General features: G+C 45.0%; 1 protein-coding gene across 1 annotated transcript; it reads left to right on the top strand.

Annotated features, from left to right (window-relative positions):
* Positions 1-3,759: 3,759 nt before the first annotated feature.
* On the top strand, positions 3,760-24,396 carry ZBTB9 (zinc finger and BTB domain containing 9). Its single transcript, XM_089656445.1, has 2 exons — positions 3,760-4,326; positions 22,686-24,396. The coding sequence occupies exon 2, from the start codon at positions 22,695-22,697 to the stop codon at positions 23,898-23,900; it is 1,206 nt and encodes a 401-aa protein (XP_089512571.1). The 5' UTR covers positions 3,760-4,326; positions 22,686-22,694; the 3' UTR covers positions 23,901-24,396.
* The last annotated feature ends 3,154 nt before the right edge of the window (positions 24,397-27,550 follow it).

Below are 27,550 nucleotides of genomic sequence, written 5' to 3'. Positions count from 1 at the left end.
GGTGAAGCGTGGGGGGGGGGGGGGGGTCCCTGCAAGTTTGGGGCATTTCTGCAAATGGAGTTAGAGATTTGGGCAGGATCAATGGGGTCCTCAATGCTGAGAAATACAGGCAGCAGGGGCGGACTGACCATTTGGAATCTCGGGCACTGCCCGAGGGCCCGGGGTCAGTAGGGGGCCCCATGAGATGCCCCTGGTACCTTTTTCATAGGCTTTTTTGAGTTTGGGCAAGGACACAGGGGCCCCATGATCCTCTATTGCCCGGGGGCCCCATGAGTTGTCAGTCTGCCCCTGACAGGCAGTTACTTACCAATCATGCTGTACCATCAGGGAGGCGTGTGATTGGCCCCAAATGTATTCTGCAGCAGGACAATGATCCCAAACATACAGCCAATGTCATTATGAACTCTCTTGTGTAAAGAAGAACAAGGAGTCCTGGAAGTGATGGTTTGGCCACCACAGAGCCCTGGTCTCAACATCATGTCTTGGATTATATGAAGAGACAGAAGGATGTGAGGAAGCCGACGTCCACAGAAGATCTGTGCTTAGATCTCCAAGATGTTTGGTACAACCTACCTGCCGAGTTCCTTCAAAAACCGTGCAAGTCTACCTAGAAGAATTGATGCTCTTTTGAAATCAAAGCGTGGTCACACCAAATATTGATTTGATTTGGGTTTCTCTTTTGTTCATTTACCTTCCATTTTCTTAATTGATAAAAATAAACTATTAAGACTTTCATTTCTGAAATCATTCTTCATTTACAGCTATTTTTTCACACCTGCCTAAAACATTTGCACAGTAATATATATATATATATATATATATATATATATATATATTTTCTCACTTTAGCCATACAAAACAATTGTTAGAGAACTGCAAACAACAAAAGAGGCCAGCATGACAACTCTATCAGCTATAAAATGCTGTAGAAATAGTAAAGCATTTTAAGCTAAAAATAATTATGTAAAATAATGATGAAAAAAGAGGTGAAAAGGGACCATGGATGAGTCCCTTTATGCAGGTGACGCCCCTCAGGGGTGGTCCATAACACTCTGCATTCATAGTAATCTGTCTTCGCATTGACAGTGGGCAGAAGACTGAAGACACCTTGTGGTGAAGAAGAGATACTGCAGGGGCAGGTTGGCACATGGACAATATTTTACTGGCGCAACCAGTAAATTTGGGACTTGTTGCCATTGTTATTAACAAAAGATACGCTTTGAGGCGGGCACCTCCAAGCTAAGGGTGAATGTTGCAGCCTGATCTGCTTTTTTTTTTTTTTAAACAACACTTGAGGGGCAAAAAAATGACCTGGAGCTGGGCTATAACTTGTAGTTTGGTTGCTGTCTTGTCTTTGGGATTTGTGCTCTGCCGTGTCTCTGGAATTCTGCATTTCCCATTCTCCACAATGCAATACTTTGTGATTTATTGTCCTGGAATGCTGGTCTAGTGTGCCTTGGCTGCCATTGTTGGAGCAAACACATGATATACTTCTTGACATTTCATAAATATAAACACACAAATAGAGTTTTCTTTTGTTGGTATTTGATAGCCATTGTTTTATTTTTCTCCATATTATATTAAAAAATATTGAAAATTCTGAAAAAAAACAATATTTTCTACTTTCTGTTATAAAAAATATCCAATAAACTCAATTTAGTCATACATTTAGGCCAAAATGTATTCTGCTACATGTCTTTGGTAAAATAAATTCCCAATACGTGTATATTAATTGGTTTGTGTGAAAGTTATAGCGTCTTCAAACTATAATATATACACTCACCGGCCACTTGGGCATACATGTAATGTTCTTGATTCCTTTTGAAAAAATTTCTGCCAGGAAAAGTGAATAAAATATACGCTGAAGCACAGGAGCGATCCACCCACTGACCACCCCAGACAACCCTGCTTGGGTATATTTGTTCTTTTTTTTAACTGCGGATGAGATATCTCCTCCAGCAGCACTGCATGCACTGATATAAATTCTGAGAGCAACACCCTTTTGCTGTCAGAATAAACAGATCAGTGCAGCAGCTAATTGGTGTTTTTTTTTTACTTTTTTTATTTTAATTTTATTTATTTATTTTTTAACTGTTTTCATTTTCTATTGTTTTTTAACTTTTTTTGAAACCTATAAGAACTGCCTCTGATTTTAGGATCTCTAAAAATGCAATAGACAGTTTCCTGACTAACACCTTTTGAGACGCTGTGTGAGAATTGTGAAAATGTGTGCCCTAGATTGTGCTGTGCTGTACCCTATACTAATACTCTGCTAGTGTGTGGTAGCAACGGAAGCAGTCCTTGATGCAGAGACTAGGTTGATCAGGCCAGAAGGGACAAAAAAGCAGGTGTCAAATCTTTTTCCATGTCTGGTACAGACACTACATCTTCTTTGGGGTGACCTTTGGGTTAGGGTACCAGAGAGGACATCCAGAAAATGCCTCTCATGCAGCCAGCCCATTGCATCTGGGTTGGGGGTCTGAATGCAAAAGGGCCATGATGATCTCTTCCTGAAATTTTAGGAAGAATCCATTTCATCCTGTTGCTTTATATAGTTCAAGAACTCAATATATAGCCAATTAAAATAGACACCTTTTGATACCAGCGTTGAACATTGTGGGGATATTAGGCAAGGGTTAATCCTTTGGTCATTGAAGTCCACCCCTCCTATGTTAGGGTTATAGTCGTGGATACGGGGGTTTCTTAACACGGTCAGATGCCATGCTAATTTGGGCGATTGTGTCTACCTGAATGGAAATCAGGATGAAAAGATCCCATTTGTCCTTCTACTTCACTGCTAGCAATTTATTACTTCTCAAGCAGGCTTTCTTCCTCTAAGTCGGGTGTTTTCAAGCTATTGGGGGAAGCTCCGGCAATTAGCTCACATGGTGCCACAGGAGCCAATTTCAAGATCGTATAAATGTCAAAACAGCGGCATGCTAATATAAAACGTATCCACATATAAGTGGTACCCCTGTGGAACAAAGACGACACCAAGTCCCATGCTATCTTGCTAATGCTCCCCATGTAGTCTGGGAAGTCGGAGGGCTCTACTTCACTTTTTCCTCAAACTCTGAAATTTCATGTATTTTGGTCTGTAAGAGCTGAATTTGGGTTGGCAGAAATATATTGTTGTGCATATAAATTGCTTTGGAACACAATCAAATTATACAAGGGTTAGGTGATGGTTGTCCCTGTAGTGATGTCCCAAGTTTAGGGGTGGGGATTGTTCCTCTAGTGATGTCCCAGCGTTAGGTGATGGTTGTCCTTCAAGTGATGTCCCAGGGTTAGGTGATGGTTGTCCTTCTAGTGATGTCCCAGGGTGAGGTGGTGAATGTTCCTCTATTGATGTCCCAGGGTTTGGTGATAGTTGTCCCTGCAGCGATGACATAGGGTTAGGTGATGGTTGCCCCTATAGTGATATCAAAGAGTTTGATGATGGTTGTCCTTGGAGTGATGCCCCAGGGTTAGGTGAAGGTTGTCCCTGTAGTGAGGTCCCTGGGCTAGATGATGGTTGTCCCTGCAATGATGTCCCTGGGTTTGGTGATGGTTGTCCCCGTAGTGGTGTCCCTGTGCTAAATGATGGTTGTCCCTGTAGTGATGTCACTGGGCTAGGTGATGGTTGTCCATGTAGTGATGTCCCAGGGTTAGGTGATGTTTGTCCCAGTAGTGGTGTCCTAGAGTTAGGTGATGGTTGTCCCTGTATGGATATCCTAGGTTAAGTGGTGATTGTCGCTAGAGTGGTGACCCAGGGTTAGGTATTGGTTGTCCCTCGTATTATCCCAGGGTTAGGTGTTGGTTGTCCCTCGTATTGTCCCAGGGTTAGGTGTTGGTTGTCCCTCGTTTTCTCCCAGGGTTAGGTGATTGTTGTCTCTGTATGGATATTAGGTGGTGATTGTCCCTAGAGTGATGACCCAGGGTTAGGTGTTGGTTGTCCCTCGTATTGTCCCAGGGTTAGGTATTGGTTGTCCCTCGTATTATCTCAGGGTTAGGTGTTGGTTGTCCCTCGTATTGTCTCAGGGTTAGGTGTTGGTTGTCCCTCGTATTGTCTCAGGGTTAGGTGTTGGTTGTCCCTCGTATTGTCTCAGGGTTAGGTGATATTCCAGGGTTAGGTGATGGTTGTCCCTGTATGGATATCCCAGGTTAGGTGGTGATTGTCGCTTGAGTGGTGACCCAGGGTTAGGTGATGGTTGTCCCTGTAGTTTTGTCCCAGGGTTAAGTGGTGGTTGTCCCTGTGGCGGTGTCGCAGGGTCAGGTGACGGTTGGGGAGGGGCGAGGTGTCGGGATCGGTGAAGAGGAGGAGGAGGCGGCCTGAGCTGTGCGGAGGTGAGGAGGGATCCGGGGTGTGCAGTGTATGGGGGGAGCTCGGTGTACAGCCCATCCTCCACTCCATACATTGTATACGGGGGATATCCGCTCTGTGTCATTGTCCGGGGGGGAGGGGGTGAGCGGGTCATGTACAGCCGGTGAGGGTGGAGGGACACGTTGTATCTGTATTGTGTACATTGTATGTAGTGTGTACATTGTATGTAGTGTGTACATTGTATGTAGTGTGTACATGGATTGTATAGTATGGTGTGTCTATGGATTGTATGGTTTGTGATATGAGGAATGTCACTGAATGGTAGAAGTGATTTGGGGAGCGGGGGAAGCCATGTTCAGGGGTGGTACGCTCGGGGAGCGGTGAACGCAATGTTTCGGGAGTGGATGCAATGTTTGGGGACGGTACACTTGAGGAGCGCTAGACGCGACATTCGGGGAGCAGAGGACGCGACGTTGCAGGAGCTGTGGACGCGACGTTTGGGGCGGTGGATGCGACGTTCGGGGAGTGGGGGAAGCAGTGTGCAGGGGTGGTGCGTTTGGGGAGCTGTGGACGCAACGTTCGGGGGCGGTACACTCGGGGAGTGGTGGATGTGACGTTGGGGGGTGGTACCTCTTGGGAGCGGTGAATGAAACGTTTGGGGATGGTATGCTCGGGGAGCGGGGGATGCAATGTTTGGGGAGCGGTGGATGTGACATTGGGGGCGGTACCTCTCGGGGAGCGGTGAATGCAACGTTTGGGGGCGGTACACTCGGGGAGCGGTGGATGTGACGTTGGGGGGGCGGTACACTCGGGGAGCGGTGGATGTGACGTTGGGGGGCGGTACCTCTCGGGGAGCGGTGAATGCAACGTTCGGGGATGGTACGCTCGGGGAGCGGGGGATGCAATGTTCGGGGAGTGGGGGAAGCAGTGTGCAGGGGTGGTGCGTTTGGGGAGCTGTGGACGCAACGTTCGGGGGCGGTACACTCGGGGAGTGGTGGATGTGACGTTGGGGGGTGGTACCTCTTGGGAGCGGTGAATGAAACGTTCGGGGATGGTATGCTCGGGGAGCGGGGGATGCAATGTTTGGGGAGCGGTGGATGTGACATTGGGGGCGGTACCTCTCGGGGAGCGGTGAATGCAACGTTTGGGGGCGGTACACTCGGGGAGCGGTGGATGTGACGTTGGGGGGCGGTACCTCTCGGGGAGCGGTGAATGCAACGTTCGGGGATGGTACGCTCGGGGAGCGGGGGATGCAATGTTCGGGGGGCGGTGGATGTGACGTTGGGGGGCGGTACCTCTCGGGGAGCGGTAAATGCAACGTTCGGGGATGGTACGCTTGTGGAGACCGTCAATTTAAAAAAAAAACACCTATATTTGATGTTTTGCTATTAAACATGTTCACTAAAAAAATCTAATTTCATCATAAATTTAGGCCAAAATGTATTCTGCGACGTCTTTGCTTAAAAAAAAAAAAAAAAAAAAAAATCCCAATACATGTAAATTAACTGCGCTGTGTTACTTTAACTGACAATTGCGCGGTCACGCTGCACCCAAATGAAATTTACATCCTCTTTTCCCACAAATTGAGCCTTCATTCATTGGTATTTGGTCGCCTGTGCGTTTTTTTTTTTTTTTTGCGCTATAAAAAAAAAACCAACAATTTTGACAAAAATATTTTTGACGTTTTGCTATAAAACATGTCCGGTAAAAAATAAAGAAGCTAATTTAGGCCAAAATCTATTCTGCTCCATTTCTTTGCTAAAAAAAACACCAATACGTGTAAATGAATTGGTTATGTGAACGTTCTAGTGTTTACAAATGGCGGTATAGATACTGGATTTTTTTTTCCACTAGTAATGGCGGTGATCAGCGACTTATTGCAGGACTGCGGCAGACATTCTGACACTGTGGGGGAACTGACTTGGTGTCACTGGGGTTAATGTGGGGTGATCAAAGGGTTAACTGTGTGCTGTTTTACTATGGCGCCGTGTGTGTGGTTTCCTACCCAGAAATGCAAAATCGTATATATTTTTGATTTTGCGCACCAGTGCCGCCCTGTAGCAGTATTTCTGCTATAGGGCGGTCTGGGAAGCGGTTAAAACACAGAAGTATGGACAAAGCTGCTTTGGCTGAACTTCTCCCATGGACCACAGGATCACAGTTCGTTCTGCACTCCTGTGACCTGATTTCAGCCCGTTGACGTCACTGAGCCGGTCCATATGGTCGGGTCCAACCCAGAAGCCTGGACCGGCACCTGGCTCAGCCTCTCAGCTGTGCCTCTGGGAGACTAAGCCATCCGCTCCCTCCCTCTCCATAGCCCAACGCTCCAGCGAGCAGAGAGCTGGTGACTGACAGTCATGGCTCTCTGCTCAGAGTGGCGGGGAGAACTGAGCGATCAGCAGTGTTTGTTCGCTCAGTTCTCAGTGCAGAGCTGGCGGGGGACGGATGCAGCATCAGAGAGTACACCTAGGGGAGTATAACCACTTGCTGACCCACCGCAGTACATTTGGCTCGTACAGGTGCGGTCATGTACCTGTACGTTGTGGCTTTCTTCTAGGTGCGCTTCCAGACCCGGAAGACTGTGCTGTCATTGGCTGCAGCACAAGCCAATCAGCAGGTACCGTCCCAGCCAGGATCGGTACAGCAAATGACAGAAGAGAGCTCTGTGTTGGTAAACAACACAGAGCTCTCCTCATACCGCAGCAATGTGCAGTTTTTTTTCCTCTTTCTCTCTGCAAAGCAGGGAATAAAAACTGGCACATTGCTTAGTAAAATCAACGCACAGTACACACAATTTCCATAAAGGGGTCATTCAGGGGGGTATTTGTGCTGTCCTGGCCTTTTAGGGCCTCAAGAAATGAGATCGGCCGTCAGTACACCATAGTTTGTAGACAGTGTAACTTTCACACAAACCAAATAATATACACTTATTGGATTTTTTTTTTTTACCAAAGATATAGCTGAATACATTTTGGCCTACATTTATGAAGTCTTTTGATTTTTTTGGAAATGTTTTATAACAGAAAGTAAAAAATATCATTATTTTTTGTTTAATAAAAAATAAAAAAAAACCCCCAGTGGTGATCAGATAGCACTAAAAGAAAGCTCTATTTGTGTGGGAAAAAATGATATATATTTAATTTGTGTACAACATCGCATGACAACACAATTGCCAGTTAACCACTTGCCTGCCGGGCATTTTTACCCCCTTCCTGCCCAGGCCGATTTTCAGCTTTCAGTGCTGTTGCACTTAGATTGACGATTGCGTGGTCATGCAACACTGTACCCATATGACATTTTTATCATGTCTTTTGAGTCAGACAGAGACAGATTTTTTTGGTGGTATTTAATCACCGCTGGGGTTTTTTTGCTAAACAGATGAAAAATTAGCAAAAATTTTGAGAAGTTTTTCTTAGTTTCTGTTATAAAATTTTGCAAATAATTTTTCTTCATGGATGTGCCTTGATGAGGTTGCTCTGATGGGCTACACTGATAAGCACTGATAGGCAGTACTGATGGGCTACACTGATGGGTACTGATAGGCAGTACTGATGTGCCCTGGTGGTCTACACTGATGGGCACTGATAGGCAGTACTGATGGGCTACACTGATGGGTACTGATAGGCAGTACTGATGTGCCCTGATGGGCTACACTGATGGGCACTGATAGGCAGTACTGATGGGCTACACTGATGGGTACTGATAGGCAGTACTGATGTGCCCTGATGGGCTACACTGATGGGCACTGATAGGCAGTACTGATGGGCTACACTGATGGGTACTGATAGGCAGTACTGATGTGCCCTGATGGGCTACACTGATGGGCACTGATAGGCAGTACTGATGGGCTACACTGATGGGTACTGATAGGCAGTACTGATGTGCCCTGGTGGTCTACACTGATGGGCACTGATAGGCAGTACTGATGTGCCCTGATGGGCTACACTGATGGGCACTGATAGGCAGTATTGATGGGCACTGATAGGCAGTATTGATGGGCACTGATAGGCAATACTGATGGGCACTGATAGGCAGTACTGATGGGCACTGATGAGGTGACACTGATCAGCTGCACTGTTGGGCGCTGATGAGGCTGCACTGTTGGGCACTGATCAGCCGCACTGTTGGGCACTGATGAGGCTGCACTGATTGGCACACTGATGGAGATGCACTGATGATCAGTGCCCTGATTATCACTGTAAACCATGTACTGACAGCCTGGCTGGTTATCGGCTCTCCTTTCCTCACCAAGACACAGTGTGTGGGGAAAGGACTGCTGATAACCGGCAACTCTGTTTTACATGTGATCAGCTGTGATTGGACACATCTGATCACATGGTAAAGGACCTCCGAGATTGGCCCTTTACCCTGATCTGCGATCAGCTGTGTCCAATAGAACGCTCCCTGGGGGTATGTAGATAGAATCCCTCCCAGAACTGGACAACCGCGCTGTAGCCGTCATTCAGCTATAGCGAGGTCGACAAGTGGTTAAAGTAGCGCAGTGCTGAATAGTAAAATAATGCCCTGGTCATGAAGGGGGTAACATCTTCCAGAGGTCATTTTTTAAACGAATGTAAACTATTTTCTATTGTTAGGGGAAGGTCCCGGAGTTCAGCTTTAAAAGTTGGAGTCGTTGAGTGTGTCTATCACATGAGCGTCCTGCGGAGGTTTCTGAGTCGGCATTCACAATACAGAGCACAGTGCGCCCATTATCAGCGCACACAATCCCCCCTCCGAAATTCCTGCACACTGACAGAGGAGACTATAGATAAGCAACGTGCAGGAGGGGACCAGACACAGCTGTGCGGCTTCTCACAGGAAAAAGTGCGTTCTTTGTCACAGAAATACATTTAAATTCATTGGTAAAAACCGTTCATTTCAGCGCAGAATCCTCGCATCACCGCGTTGTATTGTCGCAGCCTAGAAAAATCCCTCCTCTTGCTCCGATTTGTGCATTGCCATGCCTTAGCACTTTCACTGACAGTTTGATTGTTGCCCTTTTTTTTTTTTTGCACACGTTTAACCCCTCGCTTTTCAGAGGATTCCCCCCCCCCCCTTCCTGACCAGGCCATTATTTGTGATACAGCGCTGCGTTACTTTAACTGACAATTGTGCGGTCATGCAACGCTGCACCCAAATAAATTGCCGTTCTTTTTTTCCCCACAGAGCTCTCATTCGGTGGTTTTTGATCACCTCTGCGTTTTTTTTTTTTTTTTTTTTTTGCAGCTATAAACAAAAAAGACCAACAATTTTTTTTAATTTTTGCTATTAAAAAAATCAGATTTTGTCATAAATTTAGGCCAACGTATTCTGCTACATCTTTGTTAAAAAAAAAAAAAAAAAAAAACCCAATACATATAAATTAATTGGTTTATGTGAAAGTTGTAGCATCTACAAATGGTGGTATATATACTGGGTTTTTTTTTTTTTGTACTAGTAATGATGGCGATCAGCCACTTATTGCGGGACTGCGGTGGGCATTCTAACACTGGGGGGGGAACTGACTTGGTGTCACTGACATCCCCAGTGACACCAATACAGTGATCAGTGCTAATAAAAAGCTCTGACACTGTACTAATGGCACTGGGTAGGAAGGGGTTAACTTCTAGGGTGATCAAAGGGTTAACTATGTGCTGTGTGTGCGCTTCACTGTAATCACACTGCTATGCAGAGCCATACAAAGCAGTGTGCAGGAGCTGACGGGAGAGATCTGTGTTTTGTTTTTTTACTATACACAGGTCTCTCCTCCCCGTCACCGATGCTCGGCAATCGGCGGGTGCCAGTAGGGAATTACCGGCCGGGACCCAGTGATCGACAGCTGAGGCCGCGAATGGCAGCGCAGATAGGGCGTGCGCACCCCCCCCAACCAGAAATGCAAGATCACATATATATATATATATATATATATACATGTCATTTTGTGCAGCTGTTCTGCCCTGTAGCAGTATTTCTGCTGTAGGGCCGCACAGAAGCAGTTTAAAAAAAATAATTTTAGGCCTAAAAATCACCCCCCCCCCCCAAACATATATTTCCTGAAAGCAGTGACCCTGAAGAATAAACTGGTGAAAGTTCTAATTTATTATGCCATATCAAGTGCAAAGCTTCAATAAAAAATACACTGAAGTCAATGTTAGGGCACATAAATGCAACACCTTACTAATTGTTTTGGTAAATGATAAAAGTTGAGGTTGTACCGACAACCAACATGTCAGGCTATAAAACATAAAAATGACAAACTTCGGTATACTTTAGATTGTAAGCTCCACGAGCCGGGCCCTCACATTCCGCCTGTACTGAAAGTATTGTAATTGTACTGTCTCCCTTATATTGTACAGCGCTGCGCACACTGTTGGCGCCATATAAATCCTGTATAATAATAATAATATATAAATCCTGTATAATGATAATATACAATATATTTTTCTTAATAAGTCTGAAGAGAACAGGGCTCAGGGCATACATAGAAGTGGTATCCAAATAGAAATTCCTTCCAGAATATACTATGGGAAGGTCACACCGTCATGGACCCATACGTTTCCATAAAGTTTATTCCGATACGTAGAGACAATTTTAAAAACAGAAATGTACAGTGTAAGTGGTGCCAAATTACCGGACTCCATGGCTGTGGTGGAAAAAAGGACCAACAGGCAAAAGGACCCAATTACCAAGGTGTATGGAGGACCATTCACATGGATGTGAAGATGGTCTGCCTCCAGTGGGTGACGAGGCACACCAGAAATGACGTCACCGAGGTCCTGGGAGGAAAACGGAAGCTAGCCATAAGATGCTGGGTTGGACCGCAAATGATTTGCACATGACTTGACAAAGCACACGCGCGCGAAACGCGCCGTCATGTCAACCTGATTGTTTGCAGTCCAACACGGCATCTTGTGACTAGCTTCTGGTTGCCTCTCAGGACCTCGGTGACGTCATTTCTGGTGCGCTGTGGCACCCACTCAAGGCAGACCATCTTCACATCCATGTGAACGGTCCTCCGTAAACTTTGGTAATTGGGTCCTTTTGCCCATTGGTCCTTCCAGGATTGGCAGATTTTCCACCACAGCCACAGAGTCTGGTAATTTGGCACCACTTACACTACATTTCTGATTTTAAAATTGTCTCCGCTTATCGGAATAAACTTTATGGAAACGTATGGGTCCATGACAGTGTGACTTTCCCATAGTATATTCTGGAAGGAATTTCTATTCCTTCTAGTATATTCTGGAACAGGGGCGGACTGACAACTTATGGGGCCTCCGGGCAATAGGGGATCATGGGGCCCCTGTGTCCTTGCCCAAACTCAAAAAAGCCTATGAAAAAGGTACCAGGGGCATCTCATGGGGCCCCCTACTGACCCCGGGCAGTGCCCAAGTTTCCAAATGGTCAGTCCGCCCCTGTTCTAGGAGGAATGCAGACCCGGGGGCGGGTGCCATTAATTCAAATGGCATGCTGCCCGCACTGGAAATCGCAACCGTACTGGGACCCGAGGTTCCCATGCGAGCTGCATTTTCCGAAGAAGTACAGGGACTTCTTCCCTGTGTGTCCCGGGAGTCCATTTAAATGAATGGGCTCTCGTATCTGCGTAAAACGCGGCCCGCAGGAACGCGGAGATGTGCACCTAGCCTAAATGGGTTGCGCTATGCACAGTTGTCACCCAAAAGAAGCTCCTGCTCCTTTTTATGTGACAAGCTTCACGTGACTCTTAAACACGCGTTTTTTGTCTCGCAGCAATCACAGTAGAATCGCACCGCATTTGGGGCTCCATTAAGAATAATGGCACCCAAGTGCATGTAGTGCGTTTTGCTTCAATTTGTAATTGCGGCCAGAATCACGGTGATTCTGCCAGTGTTTCCAAATCGCAAAACGTGAACGGGGTCGGAAAGGTGACATCTTGGCTTGAGGAACCTACACACACCCCTCGAATGTGTGTAAAACTCCCTCGCTGTCACTGCTGTGTGGTATACACTCACCGGCCACTTTGCTAGGTACTCCGGTTCAATTGCTTGAAAACACACATTTCTAATCAGCCAATCACATGGCAGCAACTCAATGCCTTTAGGCATGTTGACGTGGTGAAAACGACTTGCTAAAGTTCAAACCGAGCATCAGAATGGGGAAGAAAGGGGATATAAGTGACTTTGAATGTGGCATAGTTGTTGGTGCCAGATGGGCTGGTTTGAGTATTTCAAAACTGCTGATCTACTGGGATTGTCATACACAACCATCTCTAGGGTTTACAGAGAATGGTTCGAAAAAGAGAAAATATCCAGTGACTGGCAGTTTTGTGGAGAAAAATGTCTTGTTGGTGTCAGAGGAGAATGGGCAAACTGGTTGCTGTGACATTCAGATGGTAGGGTCAGAATTTGGCGTAAACAACATGAAGGAATGGATCCATCCTGCCTTGTATCAATGGTTCAGGCTGGTGGTGGTGGTGTCATGGTGTGGTGGATCCATCCTGCCTTGTATCAATGGTTCAGGCTGGTGGTGGTGGTGTCATGGTGTGGTGGATCCATCCTGCCTTGTATCAATGGGTCAGGCTGGTGGTGGTGGTGTCATGGTGTGGTGGATCCATCCTGCCTTGTATCAATGGGTCAGGCTGGTGGTGGTGGTGTCATGGTGTGGTGGATCCATCCTGCCTTGTATCATTGGTTCAGGCTGGTGGTGGTGGTGGTGTAATGGTGTGGGGGAGATTTTCTTGGCACTAGCAAGGTGGACCTAATAAAGTGACCGGTGAGTGTCGTCAATCACAGTAAAAGGGTTAAATAGAAACTTCACCAGTTCTTCTCTCTGCCTAAAGAGCAAGATCACCTTATCATGGAAAATGAAGAGGTTAACTGACTGGAAATATCTCAGCTACATGATCGCACTGACCAATGGGAAGCACTTCTTTCTTCTGAGCTTCCCATTGGTCAACACAGCACGTAGCTACATTGGCCAATGAGCGCTTGCCTTTATGATGGATACCCACTTCGGGGCTGTGTACTGTGGGGTAAAGACCGCTACACCGGCAACTCGGGGTATCACATCCGATATATGCAACAAGGTCTGGGGGGGTGTCCATGATATTTGGAGTTAAGTCACCTTTGATTTTTTCGTGAAATTACCCTTTAAAGTGGAGTTCTAGCCAAAATTGGAAGCTCTGCTTTTCTGCCTCATCTCCCCTCCGCTTCCACATTTGGCACCTTTTTGGGGGGGAGGGGGGAGCAGGTAATTTGGTTTTGACACCTGCTTCCACTTCCTGCTCAGTTCGCCGCACTAAACTGAGCCAGAAGGTTTTTCAGACCTATATTTTCAGTAAACCTTAGTTACATAGTTAGTCTGGCTGAAAAAAGACAAAAGTCCATCCAGTTCAACCACAAAAGAAAAAAAACAAAAGTTATAATCCTACACCCACAGTTGATCCAGAGGAAGGCAAAAAAACAGCAAAGCATGACACAATTTGCTCCTGCAGGGGAAAAAATTCCTTCCTGATTCCCCGAGAGGCAATCGGATATTCTCTGGATCAACTTTACCTATAAATGTTATATCCAGTTATAGTCTATGTATCTAAGAAAGAATCCAGGACTTTCCTACAGCAATCCACTGAGCTTGACTTTTCCCCCAAAAATGTAATAGACAAAACTGTGTTGAGTAAATAGATACCATAGATACACTCTATTGCCAAAAGTATTGGGCCAGCCCATCAAATCATGTGATTCGGGTGTTCCAATCCCCTCCATGGTCACAGGTGTATAAAATCGACACCTAGGCATGCAGACTGCTACAAACATTGGTGAAAGAATGGGTCGCTCTCAGGAGCTCAGTGACTCCAAGCGTGGTCCCGTGATAGGTTGTCACCTGTGCAATAAGTCCATCCGTGACATTTCCTGGCTACTAAATATTCCACGCTCAACTGTTAGTGGGATTATAACAAAGTGGAAGCAGCTGGGAACAACAGCAACTCAGCCACCAAGTGGTAGGCCACGTCACATGACAGGGCGGGGTCAGCGCATGCTGAAGTGTACAGAAGTCACCAACTGTCTGCAGAGTCAATAGCTAAAGACCTCCAAACTTTGTGTGGCCTTCAAATTAGCACAACAGTGTGTAGAGAGCTTCATGGAATGGGTTTCCATGGCCGAGCAGCTGCATCCAAGCCTTACATCACCAAGTGCAATGCAAAGCGTCAGATGCCGTGGTGTAAAGCACGCCGCCACTGGACTCTAAAGTGATGAATCCCGCTTCTCTGTCTGGCAATATGATGGACGTGTCTGGGTTTGGTAGTTGCCAGGAGAATGGTACTTGTCTGACTGCTTTGTGCCAAGTGTAAAGTTTGGTGGAGGGGGGATTATGGCGTGGGGTTGTTTTTCAGGGGTTGGGCTTGGCCCCCTAGTAACAGTGAGGGGAACCCTTAACGCATCAGCATACCAAGACATTTTGGACAATTTCCTGCTCCCAACTTTGTGGGAAGAGTTTGAGGATGGCCCCTTCCTGTTCCAACATGACTGCACACCAGTGCACAAAGCAAGGTCCATAAAGACATGGAGGAGCCAGTTTGGGGTGGAGGAACTTGACTGGCCTGCACAGAGTCCTGACCTCAACCCCATAGAACACCTTTGGGATGAATTAGAGCGGAGACTGCGATCCAGGCCTCCTCCCCCGACATCAGTGCCTGACCTCACAAATGTGCTTCTAGAAGAATGATCAAACCTTCCCATAGACACCCTCCTAAACCTTGTGGACGGCCTTCCCAGAAGAGTTGAAGCTGTTATAGCTGCAAAGGGCGGGGCCAACTCAATATTGAACCCTACGGACTAAGACTGGGGGCCATTACAGTTCATGTGCGTGGAAAGGCCGGCCGACCAATACTTTTGGCAATATAGTGTATGTCAAGAAAAATGTGTTACAAAATGATGATACTTCTAATTGCTGGTAAGTAATGCTTTAGAAATCTTTACAGCTCATCGGTTTAGAGTTAACCATTAACAATGACTGTGCTGTGTGCTGATACCTAATGTGTGTTCCCTGGTCGCTGTTCAACTACAAAGGTCCTACGTGTGTGTATGGATGTGTGTATGGATGTGTGTATGGATTCATGAATGGAGAACCTGGGCTGCTTTTCATTTTTTTTTTTATTAGTTTAAAAATAAATGTTTACTATTTTACTACCACAAAGGGTCTGATAAGCCCCCCCCCTTCCGCCATGATAGTATACTTTATGACAGGTCCTCTTTATGGAGACACCAGGGTCTATTTAGCATTTAACACAGAGCATTACTCGGGCTTAGGGTTCAATGTAAATGTTTTCCCCAGGTAATGCTTGAAAAATGCATGAAAATTTGAATCTAAATAAGGGGGTAAGCAACACCCAACTGTGCCAACTGCTTTCTGGATTGTCAGCACTGCCTTTGCTGATAAGGGCACATTACATGACGGCAGGGCACATTACACGGGGTACATTATTGGGCACACAGCCCTGTACATTACATGGGGTACATTGTTGGGCACACAGCCCTGTACATTACATGGGGTACATTATTGGGAACACAGCCCTGTACATTACATGGGGTACATTATTGTGCACACAGCCCTGTACATTACATGGGGTACATTATTGGGAACACAGCCCTGTACATTACATGGGGTACGTTATTGGGCACACAGCCGTGTACATTACATGGGGTACATTATTGGGCACACAGCCCTGTATATTACATGGGGCACATTATTGGGCACACAGCCCTGTTTATTACATGGGGTACATTATTGGGCACACAGCCCTGTACATTACATGGGGTACATTATTGGGCACACAGCCCTGTACATTACATGGGGTACATTATAGAGCACACAGCCCTGTACATTACATGGGGTACGTTATTTGGCACACAGCCGTGTACATTACATGGGGTACATTATTGGGTACACAGCCCTGTACATTACATGGGGCACATTATTGGGCACACAGCCCTGTATATTACGTGGGGCACATTATAGGGCACACAGCCCTGTACATTACGTGGGGCACATTATTGGACACGCAGCCCTGTACATTACATGGGGTACATTATTGGGCACGCAGCCCTGTACATTACACGGGGTACATTATTGGGCACACAGCCCTGTACATTACACGGGGTACATTATTGGGCACACAGCCCTGTACATTACACGGGGTACATTATTGGGCACACAGCCCTGTACATTACACGGGGCACATTATTGGGCACACAGCCCTGTACATTACATGGGGCACATTATTGGGCACACAGCCCTGTACATTACATGGGGCACATTATTGGGCACACAGCCCTGTACATTACATGGGGTACATTATTGGGCACACAGCCCTGTACATTACATGGGGCACATTATTGGGCACACAGCCGTGTACATTACATGGGGCACATTATTGGGCACACAGCCCTGTACATTACATGGGGCACATTACAGTACAGGTTTCCTTCATATGTAGAGTATGGCAGGGATGCAGTTGCAAACACAAGGTGGCACGCTGTTCCCTGCCACCTCCTCCTCCTCTCCTGTCCATCCCATGTGATGTCACATACAAGTTATTAAACAAACAGATTGCGCTAATAAAAAGTGTCCAAAAAAAAAAAAATTCTATATAAATCATGAAGTATAAAAATTCATATATAAATCATATAAAGTCCGAAAGAAACTTTTTATATGGTGCAGCAAATGAAAAGTGTCCAACAAAATCCACCATGTGCCAATCCACCACCAGATAAAATGAATAAACTCACCAGAGCAATATGCTGATCACATACAAGTACCTGGAATGGACAGGACAGGAGGAGGGGCCGTCAGAGGACAACGTGCCGCAGATAGCACTCTCCCAGCCACTTCCCTGCCTAGCTCTACATGTGTTGGCAGAGGGGATGCCATCTACCCCAGTTGAGTAACCCTGCACTAGTAGATTATGAAAAGAACAATCGTATGAAAACGTATTCAATTACTTGACTGTTGTTCGAAAGCACTTCAAAACTCCATTTGCATTTAATGTTTGATTTTGAAATTAATGAACTTTCCCTAACGAAACACTGTCAAAAATTTGTTCAATTTAGAAAAAAATCTCCACCCTGCTCTTTCGAATTCACTCATCACTGCGGTTAACGAGGAACATCCATCTGGTCCCCCTAACGATTAGAAAATCTTACAAATTTTTTTAAAAAGAAAAATTTTGAATGGAATTTTACTAGTGTGTGGCCAGCATAAGTCCACAAAGGGATTACAGTGCTGTGAAAAAGTATTTGCCCCCCTTCCTGATATTTTTATTTTTTTTGCATATTTGTCACACTTAAATGATTCGGATCATCAAACACATTTTAATATTACACAAAGATAACCCGAGTATGGTAAATATAAATTGCAGTTTTTAAATGGTGATTTCATTTATTAACCACATGCCGTCCAGCCACTGTAGAAATACGGCGGCAGGGCGGCACGGCTGGGCAAAAGCACGTTTTAAAACGTGTGTTTTGAAAACAGGTAGGGGGCGCACGTGAGGCGCGCCACCGCCCTACTTGTCCCACTGATCACAGCCGCGGATGTCAGTCGCTGGGTCACAGCCAGTCTTTACCGGCTATGTCCCAGCGATCGGCGGCAATCGCTGACAGAGAGCACAGCTGCAGTAGCTGTGCTTTCTGTCAGCTCCCTGACAGCTCGAGGACAAGCTGATAGGGACAGAAGAGTTTCTCTCTCCTGATCAGCGGTGTTCCCTGCAGTACACACCCCTGCCCCCTAGTAAAACACTCCCCTCACTCAGATAACCCTTCCCTGAATAATAAAGTTAACCCCTTCCTCCCCAGTGCCATTAGTACAGTGTCAGTGTTTTTTTTTTTTTTTTTGCACTGATCACTGTATTGGTGTCACTAGGGGTGTCAGTGACCCCAAGTCAGTACCCCCCAATGTCAGAATGTCCGCCGCAGTCCCGCCATAAGTCACTGATCGCCGCCATTATTAGTATAAAAAAAACCTAAAAATCCCAGTATCTTCCCCGCCATTTGTAAACGCTGTAACTTTCACCTAAACCAATTAATTTACACGTATTGGGTTTTTTTTTTAGCAAAGACATGTCGCAGAATGCATTTTGGCCGAAATTTATGACTAAATTTGATTTTTACAATTTTTTTTACTGGACATGTTTTATAGCAAAAGTCCAAAATATTGTTTTTTTTTTTCCTCAAAATTGTCAGGCTTTTTTTTTTTATAGCGCAAAAAATAAACCGCACAAGCAATCAAATACCAACGAAAGAAAGCTCAATTTGTAGGGAAAAAAAGGATTTAAATTTCATTTATGTACCGTATTGCATGACCGCGCAATTGTCCGTTAAACTAGTGCAGCGCTGTATAGCAAAATAATGGCGTAAATTGCAGTATCTATACCATAGTTTGTAGACGCTATAACTTCCACACAAAGCAATCAATATACACTTATTGGGATTTTTTTTACCAAAAACATGGAGCAGAATACATTTTGGCCTAAATTTATAACCAACTTTGAGTTTACTATATATTATGTATAGCTGAAAGTAAAAAATATCGTTTTTCTTCAAAATTTTTGGCCTTTTTTTGTTTATAGCGTGAAAAATAAAAAGCGCACAGGTGATCAAATACCACTGAAAGAAAGCTCTATTTGTGTGAAAAAAAGGACATAAATTTCATTTGGGTGCAGCATTGCATGACTGTGCAATTATCAGTTGAATTAGTGCAGCGCCGAGTAGCAAAAAGAGAGCTGGTCATTAAGGGGGGTAAATCCTCTGGAGGTCAAGTGGTTAAGGGAAAAAAGCTGTCCAAGCCTGCCCGGCCCTATGAGAAAAAGTAATTGCCCCCAATACCTAAGAACTGGTTTCAGCTTGAGGTTATGAACTGATGGTCAGACATTCTCCTTCAGGATTTTCTGGTAGAGCACAGAATTCATGGTACCATCAATTACGGCAAGTTGTCCAGGTCCTGAATCTGCAAAGCAGTTCCAGACCATCACACCACCACCACCATGTTTGACTGTTGGTAGGATGTTCTTTTTATGAAATGCAAAAAGTTTAGCTTTTGTCTCAACAGTCCACATAATATTTCCCAAAAGTCTTTGATGTTTTCTGGCAAATGCGAGACGAGCCTTTCTGTTTGTTTTGGTTAGCAGTGGCTTTTGCCTTGGAACTCTCCCATGGAGGCAATCTTTGCCCGGTCTCTTTATTATTGATGAATCATGAACACCGACCTTAACTGAGACAAGTGAGGCCTGTAGTTCTTTCGATGTTGTTCTGGGTTCTTTTATGACCTCTTGGATGAGTCGTCGTTGTGCTCTTGGAGTGATTTTTGTAGGCCGGCCACTCCTGTTCCAAAACTGTTCCAAGTTTTTCCATTTGTGGATAATGGCTCTCGCCGTGATTCGCTGCAGCCCCAAAGCCTTAGAAATGGCTTTGTAACCCTTTCCAGACTGATACATGTCAGTTACTTTGTTTCTCATCTGTTCTTGAATTTCTTTAGATCGTGGCATGATGTGTTGCTTTTGGAGATCTTTTAGCATGCTGCAATTTGTTTGATGACAAGGGTGTGGAAATGTAAAAAAACTACTTGTCCAGGGACTAAATCAGTGCCCCAATCTACTTGTCCCTCATGACAATCTACTTGTACAATCTAAATTGTAACCAAAACTGTATTTAAATCTGCTTTAAGTAATGTCGGGGCTTTTAAAAACAAAAGGGGCTTTATGGCGACTTAAATGTTTAATATTTTTAACATTCCGCTGTATATCTCCTCCTCCTCCTCCTCTGCCTGTCTCCAGCACCACACCCGGGGACTACCAGGGAGGGGAGAGACCTTGCAGAGTAGTGAGCACCGATTGGCTGCTCCTCAGAAAAGGGGAGTGTCCAGTTTATCTTTCATGCCTTTTGCTGCCAGAGCCGTTTTTGTGTTTTTTGCACAAGTTTAAAAAATAATTTAAGGCCTGAAGATTACACAAAACTCCAAAACATCATATATTTTCTGAAATCAGAGATCCTAGAGAATAAAATAGTGGTAGTTCCAATTTTTTATGTCGCACGATATTATCACAACGGTCTAGAAAATGCAAAATTTCAACAAAAAATACACTTAAAGCAGAGCTCCACCCAAAAGGGGAAGTTCTGCTTTAAGGACTGCTCCCCCGCTCCCCATTAAGGATTGGCACCTTTGGGGGGGGGGGGAGGGTACCCAAATTTGACAGGTACCCGGTCCGATCACCTAGGCGATCGGAAGGGGAAGGTGTCCTCCCTCCCTGTAGTCTTTTTGGGACACGTAACAGGTCCCAGAAGACTACAGGACCATTCATGAAGTGCAGCGCTACTCGCGCATGTGCAGTGGGTACCCGGCTGTGAAGCTGCAAGCTGTCACAGCCGGGTGCCCACACTGACGATGTCGGCCTCCTGGAATACAGGACAGCAGGTGAAACGGGCTGTGGGGGACACACCGCAGGACCGTGGGACAGGTAAGTGGCTGTTTTTTAAAAGTCAGCAGCTACAGTTTTTGTAGCTACTGACTTTTATTTTTTGATAGCGTGAGTGGAACTCCACTTTAGGTTATTTTATGGCACAAAAAGCAATAAATTATCCAATTTTTCATTTGTAAAATATAAAAGACGAGGTTGCACTGAGTAAATAGATATCCAACATGTCAAACCTTAAATTTTCGTATACTCTTGAAACGGCAACAAGCTTTAGTACCCTATGACTTCTACAGGCAGCGCATTTAAAGCCCCTTATAGATCATCGGTTTAGCGTTACGGAGGATTTGGTGCTGGAATTATTGCCCTCATTCTGGCGTGTGCGGCGATATGTAACGTGTATCGCAATCGACGTTTTCTTGTGTAGGGGCCCCAGTGCATACTTTTATGTCTGTGCGTGCGCACATATGTGGGGGGGGCCTTGAAAAACTTGGGCGGAAGGGGGGGTTATATGCTTGGGTGTAACTTCCATTAAAAGAAAAAAAAAAAAATATTTAACTTTTTTTTTATTCACATAGGGGACAAAGTCCCCTATGTGATGATTTTTTTGGTGACAGGTTCTCTTTTTTGAGAGTCCAAAGTCCCTGGATATCTCCCCTGTGCTCCACTGAATGTAATGTAGTGCATATCGCACCGCATTACATTCTTTCCCGGCCTCAATGACCGGAAATCTGCCAAATGGGGACCTGGAAGTGACGTCACATCACTTCTGGGTCAGGGCAAGAAGGGGAGCGTGTGTCCGCTCTCCTCCCTCCCCTCCACCATATCCCACAACACCCACTGAACCAGTCCCAGGCCCGTAGATGGGCAAGTGGAGTGGGGGAGTGGCTGGCACTGTGGGCTGTGTGGAAGCAATCAGGCTGCAGTGCTCGCACCTGAATGCTTCCACCTGGCAGGTGAGCCCTGCTGCTGCTTCCACCTGGCAGGTGAGCCCTGCTGCTGCTGCTTCCACCTGACAGGCGAGCCCTGCTGCTGCTGCTTCCACCTGACAGGCGAGCCCTGCTGCTGCTGCTTCCACCTGACAGGCGAGCCCTGCTGCTGCTGCTTCCACCTGACAGGCGAGCCCTGCTGCTGCTGCTTCCACCTGACAGGCGAGCCCTGCTGCTGCTGCTTCCACCTGACAGGCGAGCCCTGCTGCTTCCACCTGACAGGCGAGCCCTGCTGCTTCCACCTGACAGGCGAGCCCTGCTGCTGCTGCTTCCACCTGACAGGCGAGCCCTGCTGCTGCTGCTTCCACCTGACAGGCGAGCCCTGCTGCTGCTGCTTCCACCTGACAGGCGAGCCCTGCTGCTGCTGCTTCCACCTGACAGGCGAGCCCTGCTGCTGCTGCTTCCACCTGACAGGCGAGCCCTGCTGCTGGCCCGCAGCAGGGCTAAAAGCAAAAAAAAAAAAAACATCCCTGGATGATCTGAGTCATTTAAGTGTGACAAATATGGAAAAAAAAAATCAGAAGGGGGCAAATACTTTTTCACAGCACTGTAGATGTTCTGTCTGGATTCAGCTGTTAGAAGAGCCACAAGTTCAAAGGTTCCAAGTGGAACTGGCTGAGCTTTTATGGTTCCCCAGAAGGAGTGGGAATTGGTGAGTTCCCTTCGCTTTCTTTAGTCTGGCTTGCTCCTGTTTGCATAAAACTCCTCTGTCTTTGACTTATTGCATCTCTCCCACATAATTGAAGGCTTCTTTTCTCTGAGTTTAAGAACAGCTTTACTCCATAGCTTCATGAACAAGTCCAAAGATAATTTTTTTTCTGATTGTGATATTGTCTTCTCTATGCCTGAGCAGATGCTCTGGTGCCTTCCAGTTAAATCCTTGCCTGTGCTGTTTATTTAGGCTTTGCCACATTTTAACTGACTTTAATGGTTTTCGCGTTCCACTCTCATTGTCTGATGTTCTTCTTCTTAGGTGGTCACCATGCCTGGCAGTGAGAGCATCCAGATGGACTTTCCCCACTACAGCTCTGTGCTTCTAGACACCCTGAACAAGCAGCGGTTGGAGGGGAAATTCTGTGATCTGTCCATCCAGGTCCAAGACCGAATATTCCGAGCGCACAAGACGGTCCTGGCTGCGTCCTCCCCATACTTTCACGACAAGCTGCTGTTGAATGACACCAACTGTTTGGTTCTTCCCACTGTCATCCAGCCCGATGCGTTTGAGAACCTGCTACAGCTAATCTACTCTGGGAGTCTGTCACTTGAAATGGAGGCCTTGCCATCCCATCTCTTGGTGGCCAGTGGTCTTCAGATGTGGCAAGTGGTCGATCGATGTTGTGAACTTCTCAAGGAGAGGCAAGTGTGTACTCCTGTTTGGTCGAGCCGAGCCAGTGAAAGTCAGTCGCCCAGCAGCAGTTTTCAGCCTCCGCGAGAAGACAAGCAACCCACAATAGTCACGGTAAACTCGGATGATGAAGATGTGATCAAGGTTCGGGTTTCTGAAGAAGAGGAAGATGAGGAGGAGGAAATGAAAAGTGCAAGTTGCTCATATGCTCTTCCTTCATCCTCCTCCTCTCTTGGTAGCCCCAATGTGATCTTCCTCAAGCAGGAGCAAATTGATGATGATAGTGGTTTTCTGAAAACTTTTGAGGTGACAGAGGTGAAGCAGGAGTTAGACCCAGAGAAGTCGGGGTACCCTTCAGAGATGAGCTTTGTGGTGCCTCTTCCGTCCCCACCTACATCTTCTGACGTCTCTCTTTGTCTTCCAAACAAGTTATACGGGGAACCCGAATCTCCCTCCTTCTCTATCTCTAAGCCATTGGACCTGCACGGTAATGAGATAGTCGCACCCGCCCTTCAAGCCCAGACTATTCACGCCCCCGTTAAACTTGTGGCTGCCCCAGATGGGAAAAAATTTGGCTGCCTGTGTGGGAAACGCTTCGCCGTGAAGCCCAAACGGGATCGCCACATCATGCTGACCTTTAGCCTGCGCCCGTTCGGCTGCTCCGTCTGTAACAAAAAATTCAAACTCAAGCACCACCTCACGGAGCACATGAAGACTCATGGGAGCAACCTCTACTCATGCGAAGATTGTGGTCGCAAATTCCGTGTAGAGACCTGCTACCAGAAGCATAAGGAAGCTTGCAAGGGACAGAGGTGGGCGGGAGCTTGCTGGACCTTTAATTAACCGTGATTTTTTTTAATTTCCTTTTTTTTTTAAAAAATCCCAGAACCCTGTGGACGAAATGATAAAAATGGGGCCTTCTGATAGAAATATTGACACTAGCTTATTGTTTTCAGGAGCCTTCTAAAAAAGATCGTTTTCGCCGTACCAGAAACTGTAGACCTAGGACAGTACTTTTGTAGCCTCTGGTACGGCTTGTAGAGCATCTTTGTAGAGCTGAAAATACATTCGTAGTAGGGTGAATGACTTTTTTTTTTTTTTTTCTTTTTTAAAAACCTTGGTCTCATTGTTTGTTTTAATGTGGTATATTGTGCTCCAGATCAGACGGGACCGGCCGACAGTCGTAACATTGTTTTATTTTACATTATTCTAGGCACGATATTATTATATCCCTAATAACAAAAAAAGGAAAAAGACCCTTTTTTTCCCCATTTATGAAGAATATGGCAATTTTATCGTCTGTGACTAACGCTGCCTGTTTTAAGAAGACTTGACAATACCTTAAAGCCTGCTGTAATGTTTTGAAAAAAAAAAAAGTTTTGATAGTCAATTAGAGTAGAGGAACTAAAACGGTGAGAAATGTATGTTGGGGTAAATGGAAGAGGTGGTGGCATAGGTCAGCTCTGTCTGTAGCCGTGTACTTAGAGGCTTCGTAAAAGGGTAAAAGTGCATGTTAGAACATTCACATACATTACAATCAAACTCACGGTGCCTTTTTTTTTTTTTTATAAATAGGAAGGGGGCTATTTATATAAAAAAAAAATGCAGCCATCAAAAATAATCACTGTAATTTGCTTGTACAGGTGTATCTTGGTTTACGAATTTAATTCATTCTGCGAGACTTTTCGTATTGCAAAAAAACTGTAAACCGAAATACGGTTTCCCATAGGAATGCATTGAAAACCAATAATCAGAAAAAAGTAAAAAAAAAGAAGTCTTTTATCTGTTTAAAACTCTTTATAAAGTGCACTTTAAAGGCATAAATACTGTACAGGGACATGATAAAAAAAAATTAGTAAATGCATTGAAAACCAATTAATCTGTTCCGAAGGTCAGAAAAAAGTCTTATCTGTTCAAAACCCATTATAAAAGACATAGTACTGTACTGGGACATGATTAAAAAAACAATTCGTAAATGCATTGAAAACCAATGTAATCCATTCGTATTGCGAAAAAAATTCGTAAACCGAAATACGGTTTCCTATAGGAATGCATTGAAAACCAATTAGAAAAAAGTTAAAAAAAATGTCTTTTATCTGTTTAAAACTCTTTATAAAGTGCACTTTAAAGGCATACAGTTGTGTCCAAAATTATTCAACCCCCACTGAAATTGAGTGTTTTGGCCAGTTTGACATTGCTTTTGATCATTCAGTCATCTTGCTTACATTTACATTAAAGAGGCACTTGTAGGTCAGACAAATATAACATAACAGTTATAATGAAATAACCACAAATGTCTTTTCTGTGCTCACAGCATTATCAGTTTTATTCAACCCCCAAGTGACATTCAATCTTAGTACTTAGTACAGCATCCTTTTACAGTTATAACAGCTTTTAAACGTGAAGCATAGCTTGACACAAGTGTCTTGCAGCGATCTACGGGTATCTTCGCCCATTCTTCATGGGCAAAGGCCTCCAGTTCAGTCACATTCTTAGGCTTGCGCACTGCAACTGCTTTCTTTAAGTCCCACCAGAGGTTCTCAATCGGATTTAAGTCTGGTGACTGCGATGGCCACTCCAAAATGTTCCAGCCTTTCCTCTGCAACCATGCTCTAGTGGACTTGGAGGTATGCTTGGGATCATTGTCCTGTTGAAAGGTCCAACGTCTCCCAAGCCTCAGGTGTGTGACGGACTGCATCACGTTTCCATCCAATATCTCCTGGTACTGAAGAGAATTCATGGTACCTTGCACACGCTGAAGCTTCCCTGTACCTGCAGAAGCAAAACAGCCCCAAAGCATGATTGACCCTCCACCATGCTTCACAGTAGGCAAGGTGTTCTTTTCATCATAGGCCTTGTTCTTCCTCCTCCAAACATAGCGTTGATCCATGGGCCCAAACAGTTCTAATTTTGTTTCATCAGTCCACAGAACACTATCCCACAACTTTTGTGGTTTGTCCACATGGCTTTTGGCATACTGCAGTCGACTCTTCTTATTCTTTGGAGACAGCAAGGGGGTACGCCTGGGAGTTCTGGCACGGAGGCCTTCATTACGCAGTGTGCGTCTTATTGTCTGGGCTGAAACTTCTGTACCCACATCTGACAAATCTTTTCTCAGTTCCTCAGCAGTCACACGGGGACTTCTCTCCACTCTACGCTTCAGGTAGCGCACAGCAGTCGAAGTCAGCATCTTCTTTCTGCCACGACCAGGTAGCGTTTCAACAGTGCCCTTTGCCTTGAATTTGCGAATGATGCTTCCTAAGGTGTCTCTTGGTATGTTTAACATCTTTGCAATCTTCTTATAGCCATTGCCCTTCCTGTGAAGAGAAATCACCTCTTCTCTTGTCTTCCTGGACCATTCTCTTGCCTTCACCATGTTTGTAACCACACCAGTAAATGTCTAGAAGGAGCTGAGTATCACAGTCATTTTAAAGCTGCCTAATTGGTGCTTATTATGCTTGATTGCTGCTCGGTGACATCCACAGGTGTTTTCAATACCTGATGGAAAGCACCTGTATGAACCTCTGTTCTTCAGAGTGGTAGTCTTTAAGGGGTTGAATAATTGTGGCAATGAAGAAACCACATAAGAACCATTTACTACTGTATTACATAAACAATTGATGTCATTTTAGTTGCATTTGGGTAGTTACAACGTCCTTGTAGGATTTGATTCTGAATACAATTCCAAATGTACACTATAGTCCCTAAACCCCTTTACAGCATTGGGGGTTGAATAATTTTGGACACAACTGTAAATACTGTACAGGGACATGATTAAAAATTTCCAGAATGGCTCCAAAACTCAGTGCAAAAACCACTCCAACACCTCCACCCTCGACGCCACGTGCTACCCACAGACTCCAGCATGCACGGGGCCGGTGCTATAAACCTCCCATCCTGGGAAAACTTGCTTCGCATTGCGAAAAAAACTCGTGAATGCATTGAAAACCAATTAACCCGTTCTGGAAGTTAGAAAAAAGTAAAAAGTTTTATCTGTTCAACTGTTATCTGTTATTTATAAAGTGCACTTTAAAAGGCATAAATACTGTACAGGGACATGATAAAAAAAATTTTTGTAAATGCATTGAAAACCAATTAACCCGTTCCGGAGGTCAGAAAAAAGTAAAAAAAAAAAAATAGAAGTCTTCTCTGTTCAAAACTTTATAAAAGGCATAGTACTGTACAGGGACATGATAAAAAAAAATTTCGTAAATGCATTAAAAACCAATTATCCCGTGTCGGAGGTCAGAAAAAAGTAAAAAAAAAAAAGTCTTCTCTGTTCAAAACTTTATAAAAGGCATAGTACTGTACAGGGACATGATAAAAAAAAATTTCGTACATGCATTGAAAACCAGTTAACCCGTTCCGGAGGTCAGAAAAAAGTAAAAAAAAAAGTATTATATCTGTTAAAAACTCTTTATAAAGTACACTTTAAAGGCATAAATACTGTACAGGGACATGATAAAAAAAAATTAGTAAATGCATTGAAAACC

This window comes from Staurois parvus, unplaced genomic scaffold, assembly GCF_062004578.1.
Source record: "Staurois parvus isolate SC_StPar_1 unplaced genomic scaffold, SC_StPar_1.0 ptg000906l, whole genome shotgun sequence".
In the NCBI taxonomy this organism is placed as follows: domain Eukaryota; kingdom Metazoa; phylum Chordata; class Amphibia; order Anura; family Ranidae; genus Staurois; species Staurois parvus.
This window is presented reverse-complemented; position numbering and strand designations above follow the sequence as displayed.

Bases quoted from the DNA above. Each gene is read 5' to 3' on its own strand.
- ZBTB9 (XM_089656445.1), top strand. From the start codon at position 22,695: ATGCCTGGCAGTGAGAGCATCCAGATGGACTTTCCCCACTACAGCTCT.